Here is a 23,452-nt window from a genome sequence, read left to right as displayed (position 1 = left end):
TTGTTCCTTTTGCCCTTTGATTTGTTGTAGCCCTGAGACATGAGCTACACAACCTAATGATGTTTTTCAAATAATTAATCCTAAACAAATTGGAAGTATTATTCTGTATTCTACAAATTGTAAGCAATAAATGAGGTAGCAGCCCAGATTCACAGAATAATGGCAAGGTGCACAGCCTTCGTTTTTATGACGGAGTAAATCTAACAGCAGCTTCCAACATCTACGTGCAATCAAAAGTAAAAGTTCTTATATTCTGTTCTTTCACAAGTTTTGCTACGCTCATATTAGGTCAGGAGACTCTGCATTTTACATACACGTCATGGGCTGAAGTTGCATACTGGAAGCACAACATGGAAAATTGGAGCCTTTACATTATGGTGTGGATGAACACTTAATAATGTGTTACTTAATTATTTCCATGCCTTTCTTTTGGAAATTCTTTCCCCAAGGTTAGAAATAGCAAGTAGTAGAGGGCATACCCTGAAGTTGAGATGGAGAAATTACAGGATCCGTGCAGAGTGGTGGGTACCTGACCCAAGCTGTCAGAGGCAGTGGTGAAGCAGATATGGTAGTGGCAATTAAGAGGCTTTTAGACAGTACATGAAAATGCAGAGAATGGAGGGATATAGATCATATACAGGCAGAAGGGAATCAGTTTAATTTAGCATCGTGTTTAGAACAGTAAGACCTGTTCCTGTGCTGTACGATTCTATGTTATTTCAATTTCATTTACATATCTCTCTCTATTCCAGCTTTATTTCATTTCTATTTTACTTTCTGTTCGTAATTTTACAAGGAGATAACTAACTTAATATACTCCTTATTATTCAGTGGCTGCGTCCCGGATAGGGTTTCTTCAATGTGATTAGTTGAAGAGATAGCCCATTGTTTGCTCTTCATACAGGTCACATGTACAGTACCTTTTGGAAGAATATTGCTCAGTCTGTCCATTGCAAAATTTGGACCAATGTCACAAAAGAGAGTTTGTACATTTTATTCATTTTAATTATCTGTGGTATTGGTTAACTTATTGAAAGATGACACACAGTCAAAGATGTGCTGCTTGGTAGGTTATTTGGCAACTGAAAGTTACCCCTGCAGTAGGTTGGTTGAAGTCGAGCTTGTGACGGAAGAAGGCCCAGTAGAGACTTGGTGCATTGAGATGGTACAGGACGTTAGTGTGGGTAGGGATGATAGGCATGGAGCACCCGATGTGAGCTAGGAAATGGCAGCAGAGTTTTAATGAGCTTAAGTCTGTTGCAAGTGCAAATTAATATTAAAGGAATGTGGGTGAGTGAAGTATTGGGCAGAGTTCAACTTGCAATTCTGTTTCTATGCATTAATTTTTAATTTTAAGTTCTATATTTTCACCATCCTATTCAAATTTATGTAGGGTAATGTTTGAAGGCTGGCAGTTGCAGTTTTTCTTGCTTAGATGTGTGGAAACATATTACTTTATGTTCATCTCAAAACTATTCATCTTAAGACCAAATACTGTACCTGAAAGTACAACACAGTTCCTGTTTCTCTGTGATGGAGTAGGCATTCTCTCTTCATAAGCGAAAACTAGAGGTCTCGGTGTAAATTCATTCAAATACAACTTACAAGCACAAGTTCTGTTGTGCTGTGTTTACTTGTGCACAAGCTGCATTGTCCAGTAGAGTTATATAGACCAAAGAAGATGAAGATCAGCTATCAAAACAAGGTTGAACCATGCTGCCATTTTCTAGCTGGTGGCTGATCTGGAGTTGTTGCCCAGTGTGGAATGCAGCCTTAACTGATTGCTAATTCTTCTGTCATTGCTTGGCTTTAATACGTTCTTCTAGACTTGACTTTATAGAATAGGGTCAGCCCCAAGAAAACGCATAGACGGTAATTTACTTAAAATAACTGGGAAGCTTACTTCATTAAGTATCACATTGTTGCTGCAATCACTTCAAACCCGTTAGGGAAAAAAAAAATCACTCAAAAAATTGTGTATGTGAACTTGTCTTGTACAACAGTCTTACACATGTGAGAAGCCGAATACGTTTGTAGGACATCAAATTTCCTCCCAAAATGATACAAATTTAATTATTTCATAAAACATTATAAGGCAGAACCAAATTTACAAACTACTGTCACTGTTGTGGAGTTTTAAAGATCTAAATCATGCCATTTGATTTAACAAACTATCTAAATTTAGTTTTAAATAGTTTACAGTTGTGCCATTACAAGAGGATCAAATTCCTTCAAACCCCATGGTCTTTGAATTTTGAATACAAGTATAATCCTCAGTCGGAGTTTGCTAGGTGCATAATGTGTTGTTGATTTGCTGTGAGTGACTAATACTTGAAAAATATTTGAATTTTTGACTCGCCATTAGTTCTTGGTCCAGCTCTTGAAAATATGGCCAATTTCTGATAGATAGTATTTTGATTTGAATTTATTTCTGGACAGTGTCCTGGACAGCCCAAGCAGACTGGATGAAGAACACAGGCTGATTGCCAGGTACGCAGCCAGGTTGGCTGCAGAAGCTGGAAACACAGTAAGTTGCACAGCCTAACTCACTCTATTTATCCTGTTCTTGGCACCAACATCCAATGCATAACAACTTTTTATATTAAAAGATGAGGAATTATTGTAAAATGTAGAATAATAGACATTTGACTTGATTTTTGACTTTCAATGAGTCTGGTTTAGTCATTAGAGTGCAATATTGTCATTGATTTTTTGATTATCAGCAAGATTTCCTAAACAATGCGATACATGTTGGGGTTAATTGAATTCATCTGAATCTGAACTCAAAGATTATGAGTTTGAAATGTCTCCTGAGCAGCTTTTTCTGTGGATATAGAGGTATCTGATAGAGGTGTACAAAATTATGAGGGGCATGGGTAGGGGCGATAGTAGGACGTTTTTCCCCCACAGTGGAGGTGTCTAAAACTAGATGGGTTTAGAGTGAGAGGTAAGAGGTTTAAAGGGAGTTTGAAATGCTTGATTGTTTATCTGCCAGGCACAGTCATTTTGATTTTGTTCAAAACCTTTCACTTGTGATTGCTGAATGAGTAGAACTTAGTTGAAGAGTTGAGTTGCTTGTCAGGAGGTTTATTTCGGGGTACTGCCCGTACCCATTATTATTCTCTCTTAGAACCATTGGAGAGGAGGGTGGTTTATTTAAGTGGAAGCAATTTGAATGCTTTGCTCAATGTCAAGAAAGATCCATTTCTTTCTGTCACATTAGTTCAATTTAATTGCACAGCTGGAGCTTGGATAAAAGCACAACAAATTAAATATAAGTTTTCTTTTTAGCTTTGAAAGTATATATCACTGAATTTGAGCTGAGAAAATTAGTGGAGTCATAACATCATAAAGTAAGGAAACAGACCAACTTACACACAATATCTACACCAGCCAACAAGTACTCATCTATAGTAGTCCCATTTACCATTATTTGGTCCATAGCCATCTATGTGCTGGCATTTCAAGTGCTTGTCTAGATGTGCTGGCATTGGAGAGGGTCCAGAGGTCGTTCACAAGGATGATTCCTGGAATGAAAGGGTTATCATACGAGGTACGTTTGATGGCTCTGGGTCTGTACTCGCTGGAATTTAGAAGGATGACGGGGGATCTTATTGAAACCTTTTGAATATTGACAGAGTAGATGTGGAAAGGATGTTTCCCATGGTGGGGGAGTCTAGGACAAGAGGGCACAGCCCTGATCAGGATAGAGGGGTGTCCATTTAAAACAGAGACATGGAGAAATTTTTTTAGCTAGAGGTGGTGAATTTGTTACCATATGCAGCTGTGGAGGCCAGGTTGTTGGGTGTGTTTAAGGCAGAGATTGATAGGCTCTTGTTTGAACATGGCATCAAAGTTTATGGGGAGAAGGCTGGGGAATGGGGTTAAGGAGGGGGAAAAAGGATCAGCCATGATTGAATGGCAGAGCAAGCTCAATGGGCCAAATGGCCTAATTCTGCTCCTATATTTTATGGTCTTATGGTTTCCTAATTGTTGTGGAATTCTTTGCCTCCTTCCCCACTCAGCCACCGCCGCAGTTTCCAACCAGCCTTTGAGGCAGTGTTCTACCTCAGGTCCCCTTTAAACCTATGCCTTCCAATTTAGACATCTGTGCTGTGGGGAAAAGTTCCCTAGTATCTACCCAGTCTGTGCTCCTCATCATTGTGTATACCTCTGTCCGATAATCATTTGGTCTCCTTTGCTCCATGGAAAATGACCCAATGTCTCCATCCTGGCCTCAGAATCCCTCGGGCCTGAGCACCCTACCTTTCACTGTGTATGCACTAAGTCATCCTCCTAGAGTGCATCACTATACACTTCAGAATTAAATTCCATTTTACTTAATGATCAGTTTTCATCCTGTCGCCAAAGGCAATAACATCACAGATATTTGTGCCTTTTGCAAACCAATCAATCTTACCACCTACATTCATATCCACACAAATAATGTATGTAACAATTGTACAAATCCTAGTACCCATCCCTGAGATGCACCACCTGTCATAGGCTTCCAAGCACAAAAACAACCCTCCATTATCACCCTTTGCTTCATATTACGAGGCACATTTTAGATTCAGTTTGCCATGTATCTCATGTGGTCTAACTTTTTGAACTAGTTTCTGATGTGGGGGTAAAGGTTTTATTGAAATCTGTGTAAACTTCATACATCGTGCCGGCAGAGATGTGTAAATCTGTAACTGCACAGTTTGCCAGTGGTGGTTTTGGTTATGGGAATGGTGGCTTGAAACTGTAGTAATACCCAGCCTTTAAAAGAATAAGGTCATTCCTTGGTGCATGGTGGAGAGGTGTGCTTCAGTCCAGGCTTTGCAGAGGGATTGGAGTTTGGAGGTGAACCAGGGTCAGATGTCATTGCTCAAGTGTGGAGCATTTGGTGGATGGAGGAGTTTTTATTGGGACGCTGCGTGGGTCAGAATACAGGGCCAACCTTAAGTGAGGTCACTGTGCTCAGTGACAGTAGGTGAGTTGGTGGAACATCGTTGTATTTGATCAGTGGTCAGGAGTTGGATGGTAAGATCAGGGCTTATGGGTGGGGAGGTCAGTGAGTGAAATAGGGTGGTTGGTTGGCTGTCCTGAGTTTGGGAAATATAGATTTGTGGGTTCAGAATGAGAGCTGGTAAGTTAATAAAGGGAGCTTAACTGAATTGGACTTCCAGTGTCAGCACCACTTGTAGAGGGCTCCCTTCATCACGTTAATGTGCAGAAAACAGGGCAGTCAAACTCTTGTTGGGCAATGACTGATACTCTTTAGAACCACACAGACAGATACTTCAACAACACCCTAAACAAAGGGAGACTGATGTCCTTCTTAGGAAAGCCTCCATCAGCACAAACACCATTCACAACAAGTGGCTGGTTGAATTTCTGGAGTGGTGACTTCCAAATTGGAAGCAACAATAATTGCTTCCCATCTAGAAAAAAAGTAGTTTTCATACACAACACTGCAATAAGATTATGAGACATTTTGTTAGTGGTATTACTGCTAAATTAGTTTGCTGGATTTGCCTGCTGACTGAAATTATACAAAGATTACAGCTCTGTTGTAAACAGAGCAGAGGGAAACTCCTGTGGCTGCAGGCGCAGATCCAGGATGATATGGTGCTTCCTTTGGTCATGTGTCAGAAATTAATTGAAATCATTTATATGCAGTTATATCTGTTCCAGTTTAAATTATGTTCACTGATTTGGAGTAAGCATTTAGAACCATAACAACAGATTGCACTTGTTTCCATCTGTATACTTAACATCATTCTCTACCATAGTTACTTTTTTACAAAGAAAAACAAACACCTTAACTTAATAAAACAAGCAGTGATAAGCCAGGTAACTACAAGCCAATGAGCTGAACATTAAATTATCCCAGAAAATCGTAGGAGATAAAGTTTATGTACATTTGGAAAGCAGATCATAGATTCTAGTATGGCTTCGTGCAGAAGCAATCCTTCCTTACTATTTTGACGGAGTGTTTGGAGAAGGTAACAAAGAAGATTGCTGATGGCAGTGCTGTGGATGTTGTCCACATGGACTAGAGTATTTGACGAGGTCACAGAAGGTTAAGGCATATTGGACCCAAATTTGATTTGGTGATAGGAGGCAGAAGGATAGTGGTGGAAGTTTGCTTTTCTGATTACAAGATTGTGACCTGTGCTCTACGTGATCAGTTCTAGGACCCTTGTTGCATGGATATTCATGACTTGTATGTGTGTGTAGTAGGCGTGATTAGTAAATTTGTGAATTACACAGAAGTTGCTAGTGGTGCAGATACTGGTTTTCTGAGACGAGAGATGAAATGGAAAGTTGGGTAGAGCGTTGCTAGATAGAGATCAATCGATACAAATGCACATTGATACATTTTGGCAAATCAAATAGGAGTAGGACGTTTACATTAAATGTGGTGCTAAGGAATGATAGTGAACAGTCGGAATCTGCTGGTCAGTTCTCTGAAGGCGGCATATGGCATGCTTGCCTTTATAAGTCGGTGTAGATTCTTATAGTTAGGACGTTATTTTGGAACTTCACAAATAAACAGACTATTTGGAATATTCTATGCAATTCTGGTCTCCACTCTTTGTAGAATGTTGTGCTGGAGAGTATGCAGAGGAGATTCAGTGGGATGTTCAAGCAACACATACAAAATGCTGGTGGAACGCAGCATCTATAGGAAAAGGTACAGTGGACGTTTCGGGCCGAGACCCTTCGTCAGTACTAACTGAAAGAAGAGATAGTAAGAGATCTGAAAGTGGGAGGGGGAGGGGGAGATCCAAAATGATAGGGATGTTGCCTGGATTAAAGGACATTTATTAACAAAGAAGGACTAGATAGGCTGGATTTGTTTTTTGTGGAGTGAAGAAGGCTCAGGGGTGACTTGATAAAGTTATATATTACTATGAAAGTCATAGATAGGGTATATATAATCTTTTCCCCATGCTAGGGCTACCAATAACAAAAAGAATAGGCTTTAGGAGTGAGGAAAGAATTTTAAAGAGGATATGAGGGGAAAGTTTTTTTTTCACAGAGAGAGTGGTTGAAATCTGGAACTTGCTGTCATTCTTAATGAAGTGATGCAATTGAATATAATCTGAATGTCCAGGAGACATTTAGACTGACACTGCCAGACCATAAGAAGGGATCAGCCACCAGTAAGTGAACTAAAAACAAAAGATAAAAGCAGGAAAACAAAACTCTGAAGTATAAATGCAATGTTCACCTGCAACAGTAACAACTTGTATTTATCTAGCATCTTTTAATTGGCAAAACAACGTACATCGCTTCACAAAGGAATTATCAAAAACTTGAGGCAATATTAAGGTAAAACTTTGGTCTTTAGGAGTGCATTAATGAAGGATGGAAAGGTAAACACGAGGGGTTGATTTTTATATTGGTATCCTGTAACCAATGGGGTATCACAGGGATTGGTGCTAGGACCTCAATCATTTACAAATTTTGAAAATGACTTGGAGAAGAATTGAACCAGCTTTGCAAACAATGCTAAGATAGGTAGGAATGCGAGTTGCTTGTGGAAGTCGAAGAGAGAGGAACTCAAAACAACTGCATTACTGAAATAAAAGATAGAAAACTCTCAGCAGGTCAGACAGTATCAGAGAAAAGAGAACAGAGTTACTGTTTCAGGTTAAAGATCCTGCTGGATAGCAGAATGTAATGTAAAATATGATGTTGTTTTAGAACGATGAGCAAAAGAACCAAGTACCATTTTACTGCAGTACTTCACTTTACAAAGAACTAAACAGCAGAAAGCTGCAGCACAAAGTGATTTGGAGCGACTTGTGCACAAAGAAAAAAACACTTAGGTGCTGCAGGTAATGGGAGCTCTTGTAAACAATTTTGTTTCCCCTGTTTAAGGAGATATATTATTCCATTGGCAGCTACTCAAAGATGGTTCACTAAGATGATCCTGCGTATGGAGGGATCATCACACAAGAACATGATAAGCAGACTGGGACTCAGTGGAGTTTAGAAGAATGAGAAGTGATCTTACTGAAACATGGAAGATTCCTAGGTTGAATGGGGCTTTCCTCACTGGAAAGTTCGGAACTAGAGTTTATGAGGGGGGTGCTCATCCAAAACTAATATAAGGAACAATTTCTTTCCTCAGAGTTATAGTTCTTCGAAACTTTGCCCCTGAGATATGCTGAGGGAGGAGTCTATGTGTATATTTAAGTCTTGGAGGAACAGGTTGAAAATAGAGTCATAGAACACTGCATCACAACAACAGGCCCTTCATCCCTTCTAGTCCATGCTGAACCATTAGCCTGCCTAGTCTGATCGACCTGCACCCAGACCATAGCCCTCCGTACCCCTCCCATCCAATCTCTTAAATGTCAAAATCGAACCCACATCTGCCACTTTAGCTGGCAGCTCATTCCATATTCTCACTACCCTCTGAGTTTCCCCCATGTTTCCCTTAAACAGTTCACTTTTCGCCCTTCACCCAAGACCTCTAGTTGTAGTCTCACCCAACCTCAGCGGACAAAGCCTGCTTGCATTCACCTTATCGCTATCCCTCATAAGCTCTATCAAATCTTCTCTCAATCTTCTACGTTCTGAGGAATAAAGTCCTAACCTATTCAATCTTTCCTTATAACTCAGGTCCTCCAGTCCCAGCAACATCCTCGTAAATTTTCTCTGCACTCTTTCAATCTTATTTACATCTTTCCTGTAGATTGGTGACAAAAACTAGACACATTACTCCAAATTAGGACACATACCACAACTCCTGTACTCAATACTTTGACTTATGAAGGACATTGTGCCAAAAGATTTCTTTATGACTCTTATCTACCAGTGACACACTTTCAGGGAATTATAGACCAGTATTCCCAGATCCCTTTGTTCCAAAGTACACTCCTCAGTGCCCTACTGTTCACTGTGTAGGACCTACCCTGGTTGGTCCTCCTAAAGTGCAATACCTCACATTTTCCTGCATTAAATTCCATCTGACACTTTTCAGCCCATTTCACTTGGTCCAGATTCTGCTGCATGCTTTGATTGTCTTCCTCACTTTCCACTGCACCCCCAAATCCTACAAATTTTCTGGTCCAGTTGATCTGGATGACAAAGAACAAAGGCCCCAGTACACTACTAGTCACAGGCCCCCAGTCAGAGAGGCTACTATCTACAGCCTATCTCTGACTTCTTCCTCAAAGCTATTATCTAATCCAATTTACTACCACATCTTTAATGCCAAGTGACTGAACTTCTTGATCAACCTCTCATGTGGGATTTTGTCAAAAGCCTTGATAAAGTCCATGTAAATAACATCTACTGCCTTGCCTTCATCAACATTCCCGGTAACTTCCTCAAAAATCTGTAAGATTGGTTAGGTATGACAAAGCCATATTGACTAACCCAAATTCATTCTTGTCTATCCAAATATTTCTGTATCTGTTCTCTTAGAATACCTTTTACTAACTTTCCCACTACTGATGTCAGGCTCACTGGCTGATAATTTTTGGCTGATTCTTAGAGCCTTTCTTAAACAATGGAACAACATTAGCTAGGCTCCAATCCTCCAGCACCTCACTATTTAACAGTATGGGAGTTCTAGTCACTATTTAGAAAGTTAAAATTACCTGCTATCACAGCCTTAGCAACAATGTGCAATCTCTACATATTTGCTCCTCCAAATCTTGCTGACTGTTGGGTAAAATCCCTTTAACATGATCATAACTTTCTTATTTCTAGATCCACCCATAACGCCTCACCGGGCAAGCTCTCCAGTCTGTCCTGACTGAGCACTGCCATAATATTTTCCATAACTCATGATGCCACTCCTTCCCCTTTAGTTGCTCCTGCTTGGTCACATCTAAAACAACAGAACCCTGGAATATTGAGCTGCCAGTCCTGCCCCCTCCTGCAACCAAGTGTCACTAATGGCAACTTTGTCATAATTACAAGTGCTGATCCATGCCCTAAGCTCATCCGCCTTTCCCTCAATACTCTTTGCATTGAAATGTACGCGGATCAGAACGTTAGTCTCACCATGCTCAACCTTTTGATTCCTGACTTTGTAAGATTAACAACATCTTTCCCCACACCCTCTCCTCTATCTGCTCCAGCACTCTGGTTCCCATCCCCCTACAACTCTAGTTTAAACTCTCCCCTGGCAGCACTATCAAATCTTCCCACTGGATATTAGACCCCCCCTCCCCCAAGTTCAGATGCAAACTGGCCCTTCTGTACAGGTACCCCCTTCCCTGGAAGAGAGGCCAATGATCCAAAAATCTGAAACCTTCCCTCCTGCTCCATCTCCTTAGCCATGTGTTAAATTGTATGATCTTCCCATTTCTGGCCCCTCCAGTACGCGGCAAGGGTAGCAATCCTGAGATGTTCACCCTGGAGGTCTTATCCTTTAACTTAGCATCTAGCTCCCTGTGCTCACTTTGTCACAATCTCAGTGAAAGGCCGAGCACCCTTGAATGGCCTACTCCTTTTCCTATTTATGATCTTGGCAACGTTAAGGAAGAATGGCAGGAAAGTATAATAAAATGGCCACTTGGTTATTTGGTTGTTGTAAAAAGATTTTGTTAACAGTTCTATAAATTGATCTATTTTGCATTTTAGCAGCGTTCAACTTCAGAAATGACCTTCAACTTTGATGCAAACAAGCAGCAGCGGCAACTAATTGCTGAACTGGAAAATAAAAACAGGTAGGAACAATCGTGTGTCTTAACTGTGATACAATAGAAAGTCTCCTACTGATGTTGTTTTGCATTTGGGATTCAGTTCAGAAAATATTTTTATTCTCCTGTTCATCATTAGCTTTGTAGAAGTACAGGACAAAGATAAGTAGAACTGCCTAAAGGGAATATGAAAGAAACATTGAGAGATGTAATGATTTTATTGGAAGAAGAGCTGTGAAATGTAATGTGGTCTTGTTAAATAAAGCAATGATAACACTAATAAAGGAAGGGACACTGTGGTAGAGTTAGAGAGTAAAATATGCAAGCAAAAAAAATGTATGACAAAGCCTGGTTGTTTAAAAAAAAGGTGAGGACCAGACTGATTACAGAAAGCCCAAATGGGAGATAAAAAAGAAGCAAAGAGAGTTTATGGAAAAAATGTTGAGAGGAATACAAAGTGATTCCATAGCCACTTGAACATGGTTAGAAGATGAGGGTGGCCCAATCGGACATGTGCAAGGAAATCCACTCAGGGAAGCAGAGAACAGGGCTGAGGTACTAACTGAAGAAGGAAAGATCTTTCATTGGATTCTTCATTTGAAACAGATTTCTTCATTGAAAACATGAGTATTATTTCACCAAATTACAGAGCATCAATGAGGGAACTGCAGTCGTCTTGATTTTTCCTGAATTTTCAAAAGTGATTTTATAAATTGCCAGATGATAGGTAGCATCAAAATTAAACCCTATGGAATAAAATGCAGTATGGATGGAAAATTGGATTATAAAAAGGAATGAGGAGGAGTAGAGGGAAGTATTCCGTAAAATTTCGCAAAGATGGATGCCAGAACCTCCATTTTTCTTTAACGGATTTAGGATTTTGGAACGCAGTTTCCTTATCTGCAGATGATGCAAAACTTGTAAGTGTGATGAACTGTGAAGAGAACAACTGGATTTTAATGATATATTGACAGACTTGCGGAATGGATGAAATTTAAGGCTGAGAAATGCCAAGTATTATGCTTGGCGAAGACACGTTATAAGGCAATGTGTGAAAAGTGATAGAACAAAGAAAAATCTAAAGGTACATCTACTTAGTTACCTGAAAATACCTGGTTAAGGTTAGAAAGTGACTAATAAATATTTTAGGCCATAGGCCTTAAATGTTTATAAATGAAGGTATTGTCTGCAATGCCAATTGAGGTGTAAGAAACAAAGTCAAGATGAAGTGCAGTATGACTGTGAAGGATTGTGTCAAACTGGGCAACACACATTAGGAAAGAATTAAAAGCTTTAGAGAGGTTGCACAAAGTGGTTTACTCAAAATATTGGTAATTTAGGTAGATTGAGGAAGTTGGGACTATTCTGCTTTGACAATGAGCCATTCATTTCCATCACAAACTTTGGGCACATGCCTTTTTTGTCCACAGGATTTATCCACCAGAAATCACTGTGCAATGGTTTACAGGTGGGGGTGGGAGTGCTTGGTCCTCAGTATTGACTTTGGACTCCATGAAGTCTCATGGAATGGGATCAAATATGGGTAAGATGGGGGACTTCAGTGTCCATCACCAAAAGAAGCTTGTAGCACAAGCACTGGCCAAGGTGGCTGAGTTATGAAGCACACAACTGCCAAATTAAATCTGTGCCAGATAGTGAGTGAACCAATGCAAGGCACAAACCTGCCGGCCTCGTTCTCACCAGTCCGCGCATGGCAGATTAATATTGGCATACTCCACGTGAATGCTGTTGAAAAGACTGCGGTATTCACAGTCGTGTTCAGCCAGAGATACTAAGTGAACGATCCATCTCGGCTCCCTTCCCACCCTCACAGAAGATGGTCTCCAATCCATTTGGTTTAGTCCACCTGATATTAAAGTTCAGAAGTTCAAAGTAAAATTTATAATCCGAGTGCATACATGTCACTACATACTGCCCTGAGGTTCTTTTTCCTGCGGGCATACTCAGTAAATTTACAGAAGAGTAACTGTAAGCAGGATCAATGAACACCAACACGAGGAAATCTGCAGATGCTGGAATTTCAAGCAACACACATAAAAGTTGCTGGTGAATGCAGCAGGCCAGGCGGCATCTCCAGGAAGAGGTACAGTGTTCAATGAACACCAAAACTGTGCAAATGCAAATATAAATAAATAGCAATAAATAACAAGGGCATGAAATAACAAGATAAAGAGTCCTTAAATTGAGACCGTCAGTTGTGGGAACACCAGACAGAGAAGGAGTGTAGTTATCGCCTTTTGTTCAAGAGCCTGATGGTTGAGGGGTAGTAACTGTTCTTTAACCTGATGGTGTGAGGCCTGAGGCTCTTGTATCTTCTACCTGATGGCAGCAGTGAGAAAAGAGCATGGCCTGGGTGGTGAGGATCTTTGATGATGGATGCTGCTTTTCTATAGCAACGTTTCTGATAGATGTGCTCAGTAGTTAGAATTGCTATACCCTAGATGTAGCAAATGCCATGGTACTGTATCACTATGGCTGTGGAAATGAAGATTGGTATTCCAGAAGCCTGCACCTCCAGTCAAATTGTTGTAGTACCATTGCAACACTGACATTTTCTCAACAGTATTGAAAATTGTCCATTTGTGTCTTTTTCACAAACAAATGAAATCCAGCTTATTACCATTTAAGCAAGTTCCTGCCCATCAGCACTAAATTGATGGAAGATGTCATTATTATATGACAAAATGGTACTTAGTCATCATAACCTGCTGACTGATACAAGTTTGGGTTTTTTTAAGGCCAACTTGGTACTAGATGGCAAGACAACCTTGGTTCGAGTATGCATCAAAGAGCTGATTTCAGGTGTGAGGTGAGAGTGTCTGTCCTTGACATCAAGGCACCATTTGACCGGAAGTGTAACAATGACTTTCTTGTAAAACTGAAGCCAATGGGGAAATTATTCCAATGCTTGGAGTCATACGTCACAGAAAGGAACATGGCTGTGATTGGTGGAGGTCGATCTTTTCAGCCCATAGCGTGTCATCACAGTTTGTTTGTGGAATTCTGTCAGCCTATCCATCTTACGCTGCTGCTTCAAAGACTTTTCCATCATAATGTCAGAAGTGGAGATGCTTGATGACTGCACAATATTCACTTCTAATCACAACTCCTCAGCAAATGAAGCAGTCTACTTCTGCATGCAGCATAACATCCGCTTGTGGATCAGTGGGTGCCAACTGATGTTCATGTTACAATAGTATTAGGTATTGATTGTCAACAGTCAGCAGCCAGCAGCCAACTACCCTTGACATTCAACAGCCTGATTGCAACTGAGTTAACAATATCAACACACCTTGTGCTTCACCATTAACCAGAAACTCATCTGGGCCAGCCACATAAATACTATGACTGGAACAATTGAACAGATCTTGGGTTTCTGCTGGCAAGGGATGCATTGATACCCAAACCCTTTTCACCATCTACAAAGTGCAGTTTCACAGCATGGTGGACTGTTCACAGCCTGGAATAAATGCTGTACCAACAGCTATCAAGAAGCCCAACACCATCCCATGGTTACCCCATCCACCACAACAAGCATTCCCCTGAACCACTGACACACAATGCCCATTGTGTACATCATTTACTGAAAATACTGTAACTACTCACCCAGACAATGCCATTGGCTCCTCTTGAGCCACAACCTACAGCACCAAGGATATGAGTTTCAGGCACATGGGGACTTCACTTCCAGATCCCTCTCCTGTCGCTGGTGCTTTATCATTGCTAAATTCCAGAACTCCCTACCCCAGAGCTATGAGAGTTCCTTTCATTGAAAGACAGCAGAGGTTGAGAAATGCGGGTCATTGCTACCTTGTTGAGGGTAATGAAGGATGGGCAATAAACAATGTCTCTGTCTGTGATACTCAGATACCAGAAAATTAATATATTGAGGGGTTGGGGGAGTGGAAGATAAGCTGGCACCGTAGTTTGGCCAGAACTCCAGTGACTGCATTACAGGCTGTAACAATCCAAGAATGGGTACAGAAGAGATTTGTGGCCAAAACCAAAAAAATTTAAAGGCTCTCAAATAGAGGGTTTGTGAAGGATCATTTTCATCAGCAAACAGGAAATCTGGAATTTTAAGGTTCATGTGAAGAGATTTTTCACTTTGACTCACTGTGTAGAAGATATTTGTTCATCATTTGAAATGCTGTCACAACCAAAGTCAGGAGTCAAGGCCTTGCAAGTTGGGATTAGGCTGAAAAGGCACAAACACATTGGTGCAAATGGATATCTGTGATGTATGTTTACTGTACCTAGTGTGATTGCATGTGTAATTCTCTTCAGATCTTTCAGAGAAAATAAATCCTTTTTGATCTTCCTTTCAGGGAGATCCTGCAAGAAATTCAGCGTCTTAGATTGGAGCATGAGCAGGCCTCCCAACAGACCCCAGAAAAAGCTCAGCAGAATCCGACCTTACTGGCTGAACTGAGGCTACTGAGGTGAGGTTTGGCATATCTCTCATTGGCCTTTATATATCAGCTAGTTTCATTGCTTGTCAACATCTAACAATTGTAGTGTTATATATGTAAATAGAGCACTGTAAATATTGAATTGATTAGGTAGCATCTGTGGGAAGAGAAGCAGAATTAATGTTTCATTTCATTTATCTACATTATCATGTTAATTAGCAGTGTTCTCTCCCATGATATGCAGGAAACTTTATAATTAGTTTTGATCCTGACACAGTAAGTAATGTAAGGCAGTGGCACTCAATCAGCTTTAGAAAATGGTTATTTGGTGTACGTATTTGCGTATTTGAGTTTTATACTTAAAATGATACACAGTTTGATGTAATATGTCCCTAGCACATGAACTATGTTAATCACTTCAGACATCTGCACAAGACAAGATACAACAAACAAGTATTGATTATTTTATAAAAAATGAATTGCCATTTACCTGAAGATGGGTATTTTCTTTAATTTTTCTTTTCCACATCACTGTATCACACAAAACAAAATTTGGTTTGAAGGTACACTGTTTTCAAAAGAAAAATTCAAAACTTAACCATCTTCTTTCTCAGTATTTCCAACAGATTCCTGCCATACATTATTCTTTAGTGAAGCTTGCTTTTTGCTCCATTTAAGGGGCGTCATCTTTTTAAGCTACACTTGTGTTAGTAAGTTGGCCATTTTCATATTTTTTGCATGATATACCAAACTCTCTAACTCAGCAATAGCGCATCCATTCTATTATCAATTTTAATCATTCCCTTATTTAACATGACCAGATTACACATAACAGCTCTTCTAATAAAATCATGAAACTTTCTGTGTCAATTATGACGTCCCTCAGGTTTCCTTTCATATTCTTTTAATAGCTCTACCTATCTCTGTGCTGAACCACTCCAAAGCTATTTGATGAACCAGAGCACCAAAATGTTTTCCAAAATTTAATCCCTAATGCAAAACAATGCAACAGTAGACTTTCTGTATATCACGGCAAAGGGACATGATTTTTCCTACTCGTTTTTATTTTTCCAGTTCAGCAGTTAGTTACCGCTACTGCTTGTTTGCAGCAAAGTTGAAGGCCATTTCTTGTAGAAATGCTAGAATGAAAAGTAGACCGAATTATAGAACTGTTAATAAAGTTTTATTTTACAACTAAACAACTAAATGGCTATCTGATTATACATTCCTGCCATTCTTTCTTAAACATTGCCAAGCTTAAAAATAGGAACAGGAGTAAGCCATTCAAGGCTGCTCTGCCATTCACTAAGATTGTGACAGTAATGCCTCCCCTACCCCTTCACCATTTCCCATCCCCTTGTCCCTATAAGACCATAAGATACAGGAGCAGAAGTAGGCCATTCATCCCATTGAGTCTGCTCCACCATTCAATCATGGGCTGATCCAGTTCTTCCAGTCATCCCCACTCCCCTGCCTTCTCCCCATACCCTTTGATGCCCTGGCTAATCAAGAACCTTAAATGATCCTTAAATGATCCCTTTGACTTGGCCTCAACAGCCACTCGTGGCAACAAATTCCACAGATTTATCACCCTCTGCCTAAAGTAAATTCTCTGCATCTCTGTTCTAGATGGACGTCCTTCAATCCTGAAGTCGTGCCCTCTTGTCCTGGAATCCCCTACCATGGGAAATAACTTTGCCATATCTAATCTATTCAGGTCTTTTAACATTTGGAATGTTTCTATGAGATTCCACCCCCCCCCCCCCATTCTCCTGAACGCCAGGGAATACTGCTAGACGTTCCTCATACGGTAGCCCTTTCATTCCTGGAATCATTCTCATGATTCTTCTCTGAGCCCTCTCCAATGTCAGTACAGTATATCCTTTCTAAAATAAGGAGCCCAGAACTGCACGCAATACTCCAAGTGAGGTCTCTCAAGTGCCTTATAGAGCCTCAACATCACAACCCTGCTCTTATATTCTGTACCTCTAGAAACGAATGCCAACATTGCATTCATCTTCTTCACCATCGACTCAACCTGGAGGTTAACCTTTAGGGTATCCTGTACAAGGACTCCCAAGTCCTTTTGCATCTCTGCATTTTGAATTCTCTCCCAATCTAAATAATAATTTGCCCATTTATTTCTTCCACCCAAATGCATGACCATACACTTTCCAACATTGTATTTCATTTGCCACTTCTTTGCCCATTCCCCTAAAATATCTAAGTCTCTCTGCAGGCTCTCTGTTTCCTCAACACTACCCGCTCCTCCACCTATCTTTATATCATTGGCAAATTTAGCCACAAATCCATTAATCCCATAGTCCAAATCATTGACGTACATCTTAAAAAGCAGCGGTCCCTACACTGACCCCTGTTGAACTCCACTCGTAACTAGCAGCAAGCCAGAATAGGATCCCTTTATTCTCACTCTCTGTTTTCTGCTGATCAGCCAATGCTTCACCCATGCTAGTAACTTCCCTGTAATTCCATGGGATCTTATCTAGCTAAGCAGCCCCATGTGCAGCACCTTGTCAAAGGCCTTCTGAAAATCCAAGTACACCACGTCTACTGCATCTCCTTTGTCTACCCTACTTGTAATTTCCTCAAACAATTGCATTAAGTTTGTCAGGCAGGATTTTTCTTTCAGGAAACCATGCTGGCTTTGGCCTATCTTGTTATTTGCCTCCAGGTACTCTGTAATCTCATCCCTAAAAATCAATTCCAACAACTTCTCAACCACTGATGTCAGGCTAACAGGTCTATAGTTTCCTTTCTGCTGCCTCCCACCCTTTTGCAATTTTCCAGTCATCCGGTACATTGAAAGATCATTGTTAATGCCTCCGCAATCTCTCCAACTACTTCCTTCAGAACCCAAGGGTGCATTCCATTAGGTCTGGGAGATTTATCTACCCTCAGACCGTTAAGCTTCCTGAGCCACTTCTCAGTCGTAATTTTCACTGCACATACTTCACTTCCCTGACTCTCTTGAATGTCCGGTATACTGCAGATGTTATCTACTGTGAAGACTGATGCAAAATACGCATTCAGTTCCTCTGCCATCTCTGTGTCTCTCTCATTAAAATATCTCCAGCATCATTTTCTATTGGTCCTATATCTACCTTCAACTCTCTTTTACTGTTTATATACTTAGAAAAGCTTTTAGTATCTTCTTTGATATTAGTCGCCAGCTTCCTTTCATAATTAATCTTTTCCTTCCTAATGACTTTCTTAGTTTCTTTCTGCAAGCTTTTAAAAGCTCCCCAATCCTCAGCCACGGTAGTGTCCTTCTTCCATTCGAAAATTTCTTCTTGTGTCCCTCTCTCATGTCATCTCCTTGCCTGCCCATGGCCTTCTGTCGCTTTCACCAATCAACTTCCCAATCTTCCCAGCTCTTTGCTTCATACCTCCCCCTTCAAGTTTCACCTGTCACCTAGCGTTTCTCCCTCCCCTCCCCCCACCTTTCAAATCTCCTCCTCAGCTTTCTGTCCTCCAGTCCTGCCAAAAGGTTCTGGCCCAAAACATCGACTGTACTCTTTTCCATTGATGCTGCCTGGCCTGCTGAGTTACTCCAGCATTTTGTCTGTGTTGCTTGGATTTCCAGCGTCTGCAGATTTTCTCTTGTTTGTGATTGTGACTGATCTGACTTCCCTCAAACTTAGGTTGAGATGTCTTGTACCATTGCTGTAGAAGATCAGGCATCTTCATGTCCTGAGAGGCACTTTCAATTATAACATCTATATTTTGCTGACTTTCACAAACACACAATGATTGCATTTTATAAACACAAGAGATTCTGCAGATGATGGAAATCCAGAGCAACGCCCACAAAAAGCTTGAGGAACTCAGCTGGTCAGACAGCATTTATGGAAATGAATAAACAGTCGACATTTCAGGCCGATCGTTGCATTTTCACAGCTTCTGCACATGTTTCCTCCCACATTCCAATGTTGAACAGGTCAATAGATTAATTGGTCATGTGTGTAATCAAACAGTGTAGACTCGTTGGGCCAGAAGTGCCTGTTACTGTGCTGTGTCTCTAAGTTATAAATTACAGTTATTATTGTTATAAACCTAAAAGTCTGAAAGAGGCTATCCTGAACACTTCAGTGACCGGGATAAATTCCTGGAACCACCAGCTCACCATCAGCACTGTCTAGGCAGTTATCTGTCCATTTTATCAAATTATGTGCTTAAATTGATAGAAGTTCAGATTTTTAATTTGTTATGTAAGAACTAAAGGTAGTGCTTATCCTGATACTGTGATAGCACTAACCTCTGAAGTCTAAGAAGTACCCAATTTATTTGGAGACATCTGTCTTCAAGCTTTGCCACTGATGTTTCAATAAAAGAATCAATAAATTCTGATTTGAATCTCCTTTTTCTTAACTATATTGTTCATTTATGTAAGTTTTCAATTATTAAAAAAAACAATTTGCACTTCACCACAGATTAAAAAGCTGTATAAATATTCTGTATTTATTTTTTAATCGAGTAATCTGTCACAGGAGGAGGATATTCAGTTCACCCTACCATAACATATTTACTGATTAACAGTAAATGAATATCCTATGTCTCAACTTAATGTCTGGTTATTGCGATCGCAGTGCCTGCAATGTTCAGCACTGGAACCTCAGTTACTTTATGTAAACTATGCTTTTTAGTTCTCAGTGAAACCACAGGGTGGAGTAAGATGCCACACAGATTGACCGCTTCACCTGACTCAAGCCCTCTGCTGGTGGGTTTTATGGACTACCTCTCCCAGCTATTCCAAAATGAGTGAAAGTTAAAATCATGCTCTCTTTTTAAGTGCACAGATAGGAATCAGAAGAAAAGGAATGATGCTTGAAGAGATGAATCGTTTCAGCCAAAATATTTTAAGAATAGATCTTCAAGAAAAAAAGTTATTTTCCTGAACATTTTGATGTAGTTTTCTGTTTTATTTCCTTATGATAAGTAAGAAATTGCTTCTTGCCTGATGGACTCAATGTAAATTAATCAGGCTCCATTAGAAGACAACCAGCTGACTCCTCCAAGCAATGAATTGCCTTAGCAGGACAAATATCTAAATCCTTTTCAAATACTTTCACACTCATTTTAGGATTATTTTTACCTGATAATTTTATTTGTTCCAAGTAATCATTTTGACACATTGACATCTTGCTCAGGTAGTCAAGTTATTGTATCTGCTGAGCTAGTTTGAGTGGTATTTTCACATAAACTGTATCCTGAGGCCAAATAAGTACCTTTGAAACCCATTTAGGAAGGCAGTCACTGTGCAACTAATGAAGCTAAAAAGGCACTCTGTCTTTAGCCAGTTACTGTGGATTCCAATTAATTGGGACATGCTGGGACCAGTACATTTTGGCCCAGTTAAGCAGTTTCCCCAATTAGCAGAAATTTCATGAGGAAAGTTAAAAAGGAAAAAAAAAACAAACTACTATTTATCTGAGTTACAATTTATGTATTTAAATGAAACAACAAATTAGAACACTATCAATAGCTCTACATACTATAAAACTGTGTATTAGTTCCTAATAGTTATTGGTGGAGGTATTCATCGGTAGTGCTGCTCTTTAGAGTGTAAATGAGTGAAATCAACACAGACACAGTGCAAATAATTGACTGCTTTCATACAATGTTTTGGATGATTACATCCTCCAAATCTTCGTTTTCATTATAACATTCAAGATGATTGCCAATACCTTTGTAATTCCTAATTTGTTGAAGTAGTGAAATTGTTTCACTTTAGCTCCGGGCTGTTTCTAGCATCTCCAAGCCTGAATGCTTGAAACTCTGGTGAGCATAAGTTACAAATGGTCTTTCTCTCCTGCAATGTGTGACAAAATCACTTATTTTTGAACACAAGCACACACGACTGACGTTATTTAAAAAATGATCATGGAGTGCTATGCAAGTGCACACAACTAACACTAGTTAGACACTGTTTGGCAACACTCCTGCCCCATTTAAACGGCATAGTGTCCCAAATAAGTGAAAAGCATAAACAAGAGAAAATATGCAGATGTTGGAAATCCAAGCAACACACACAAAATGCTGGAGGAACTTGGCACCTGTGGAAAATTATTTTCTTGATTTAGTTTTTATTTGTCAAGAATTGTCCCAGATAAATGGCAGCCCCAATTATCTGATGGCCCAGTTAGCCGGAATCCGATGAGTGAGCCATTCTGTTTGAAGATCTGTGCGAATATCATTAATCAGAAATACAAGGAAAGGTGTTATGATTTGCATAATTGCTCTTCCCACTGACTAAATTTAGACTAGATAATTCTGATGTGCAATGCTGCTTCTGTCACAGTGTCTGTGATATTAAAGTTATGTTCAGAGTCATTAGTTCTCCTTTCCCTTCAGTTGATCAACTTTTCTTTAATTCAATTGAAAACTAGAAATGAGTACAGAATTGGAAAGGGGAATCAAACATAAATTGATTTTTACTGTAACTCCTCACCTTCACAAAAAAAGTTCATTTTAATGAATAAAGACAATATCTTGTTATTCTTCCCTCACTCAAGATTTTCCCTGTTTTCTTCAGCTAGATAGATAACTCCAGTCCCAGCGTAGCGGTAGTTGAAGGCATTTTATTATTCACCCGTGCGTTACAGTACGCAAGGAGCCAGTGTAAAAAGACATTAACTTCACACCGTCCTCATGAAAAGTAGATTCAAATATTGATCAAAACTCCTTCAACTTCCAACAAATTGCTTCTAACTGACTGAAATGTGCAAATGATATAAACTGGCCGGCCCAATGATGAAAACTAATTGCTTAATAACATGATTTTGAGTAATCAACGACAGCTGTGAACTTACAATTAAGCAGTGAGGTCTAGTAATTAGAAATAAACAAACCACGTCCGGAAGACATAGCAGTTATAATACCTGAACTTTTAGAGGTGCCAGTTATATGCTCAAAGGTGCTAAATATTTCTTACAATTAAGCAGTGTTTCATTTGTCATATTTCATTAGGTGCTTCTGTTTACAAGGATTAGCTGTGAACCTCTGTTGCAGAATATATGGAATTATGAAGAGATTTTATGTTGTGTTCGCTGAGTTTGGCAATTAGCATGCAGACCTTTTATCACCAGTCGAGGTGACATCCTCAATGCACAGTTGTTGGGGTTTCTCTCTGGGAGTGCTCACATTTATATAGAGCCCCATTCACTTGCCTCAGTCCTGATTGGCTATCCCTTCAGTTGTCCTTTGAATTCTATTGGTTTGTGTTTCTTTGGCTCTTAGGGGCTCGTAGATGACATCTGTTTCGATATGTTTGTTTACAGAGCTATCAGAAGAGATCCATGCTTCTAAAAACTCTTGTGCCTGCTTCATGTCTGCCTGCACCAGAATCTCTGTGGTGTCCCAGTTAGAGTGGTGTCCTTCATGGTTTTCACATACCGAGATCAGCGACAGTGGGTCATGTCTCTGTACCACTAGTTTGTGTTCTCGTAAACGAGTTGAGAGCTTACGTCCTGTCTAGCCAGCGTAGTTCTTGTTGCAGTCTCCATAGGTGATCGCCTCAACCTGAGCTACCAATATTCACCACCAACCTAATTATGAAGACTCTTTCTTACCAAGAAAGAGTTAAGATGTTGTACAGTACAGGCTGTTTGACCATCCATGTCTATAATGCCAGTCAAGAACTGTTCATTTTCCAGAACCACTGCCTTCTATACCATGGAAGTGCTTTGAGTGCTCATCTGAATGTTTCTCGCATCTCGTGAGAGTACTTGGAAGAGATCGGAGCAGGATTAGGCTATTTGTACATCGAGTCTCCACCGCCATTTGATCATGGCTGACTGTGTTTGCTGCTGCTTCAGAGGGTGCATTCCAGATTTCAAGCACTTTCTGGAATGGTAAAATTTTTCTGTAGATCCCTGTCTTACCTCAAACAAATATCCTTAGGTATTAGACGGCTTTGTTAAGGGGTAAGATTTTATCACTGTTCATCCTATCTCTGCCCTTCATCAATTTCTGCATCCCACTCAGGTCCTCCCTCATCATTTTCTGCCCCAAGAAAAACAATACCAACCTATTCCTCGTGCCAACCTATCTGGTCTCTCATAACATAAGCACTTTATCCCAGGCTACGTCCTGGTGAGTCTCCTCTGCACTTTCTCCAGTGCAGTTGTATTGATCCTATAGAACTGCACTTAGAGCTCCAGATGTAGTCTAAGTAATGTTTTTTGTAGTTGTGCCATAATCTCTCTGCTATGTATTCTGTACTCCAGCTATTGAAGATGAGCATTCTGTGTTACTGCTTCACCAACTCGTCTATCTGTTCCAAGTTCCACATCCAAGTTTATTGTCATAGTCATAAATGTCTAGGGTATAAATGCCATGAAG

General features: G+C 40.0%; 1 protein-coding gene across 12 annotated transcripts in view; it reads left to right on the top strand.

Moving 5' to 3' along the window:
• The window catches only part of dtnba (dystrobrevin, beta a), a 505,261-nt gene that overhangs the window by 388,311 nt on the left and 93,498 nt on the right, over positions 1-23,452 (top strand). For all 12 annotated transcript variants that reach the window (XM_072251383.1, XM_072251379.1, XM_072251384.1 and 9 more), the window contains 3 exons: positions 2,440-2,527; positions 10,600-10,685; positions 15,008-15,121. In XM_072251383.1, coding sequence (XP_072107484.1) covers positions 2,440-2,527; positions 10,600-10,685; positions 15,008-15,121 — 288 coding nt within the window. The remainder of the gene's footprint in view (positions 1-2,439; positions 2,528-10,599; positions 10,686-15,007; positions 15,122-23,452) is intronic.

The sequence above is a fragment of the Mobula birostris genome, chromosome 2, assembly GCF_030028105.1.
Source record: "Mobula birostris isolate sMobBir1 chromosome 2, sMobBir1.hap1, whole genome shotgun sequence".
In the NCBI taxonomy this organism is placed as follows: Eukaryota; Metazoa; Chordata; class Chondrichthyes; order Myliobatiformes; family Myliobatidae; genus Mobula; species Mobula birostris.
The sequence above is the reverse complement of the archived record's forward strand: the minus strand, read 5'-3'. Positions and strand labels throughout refer to the sequence as shown.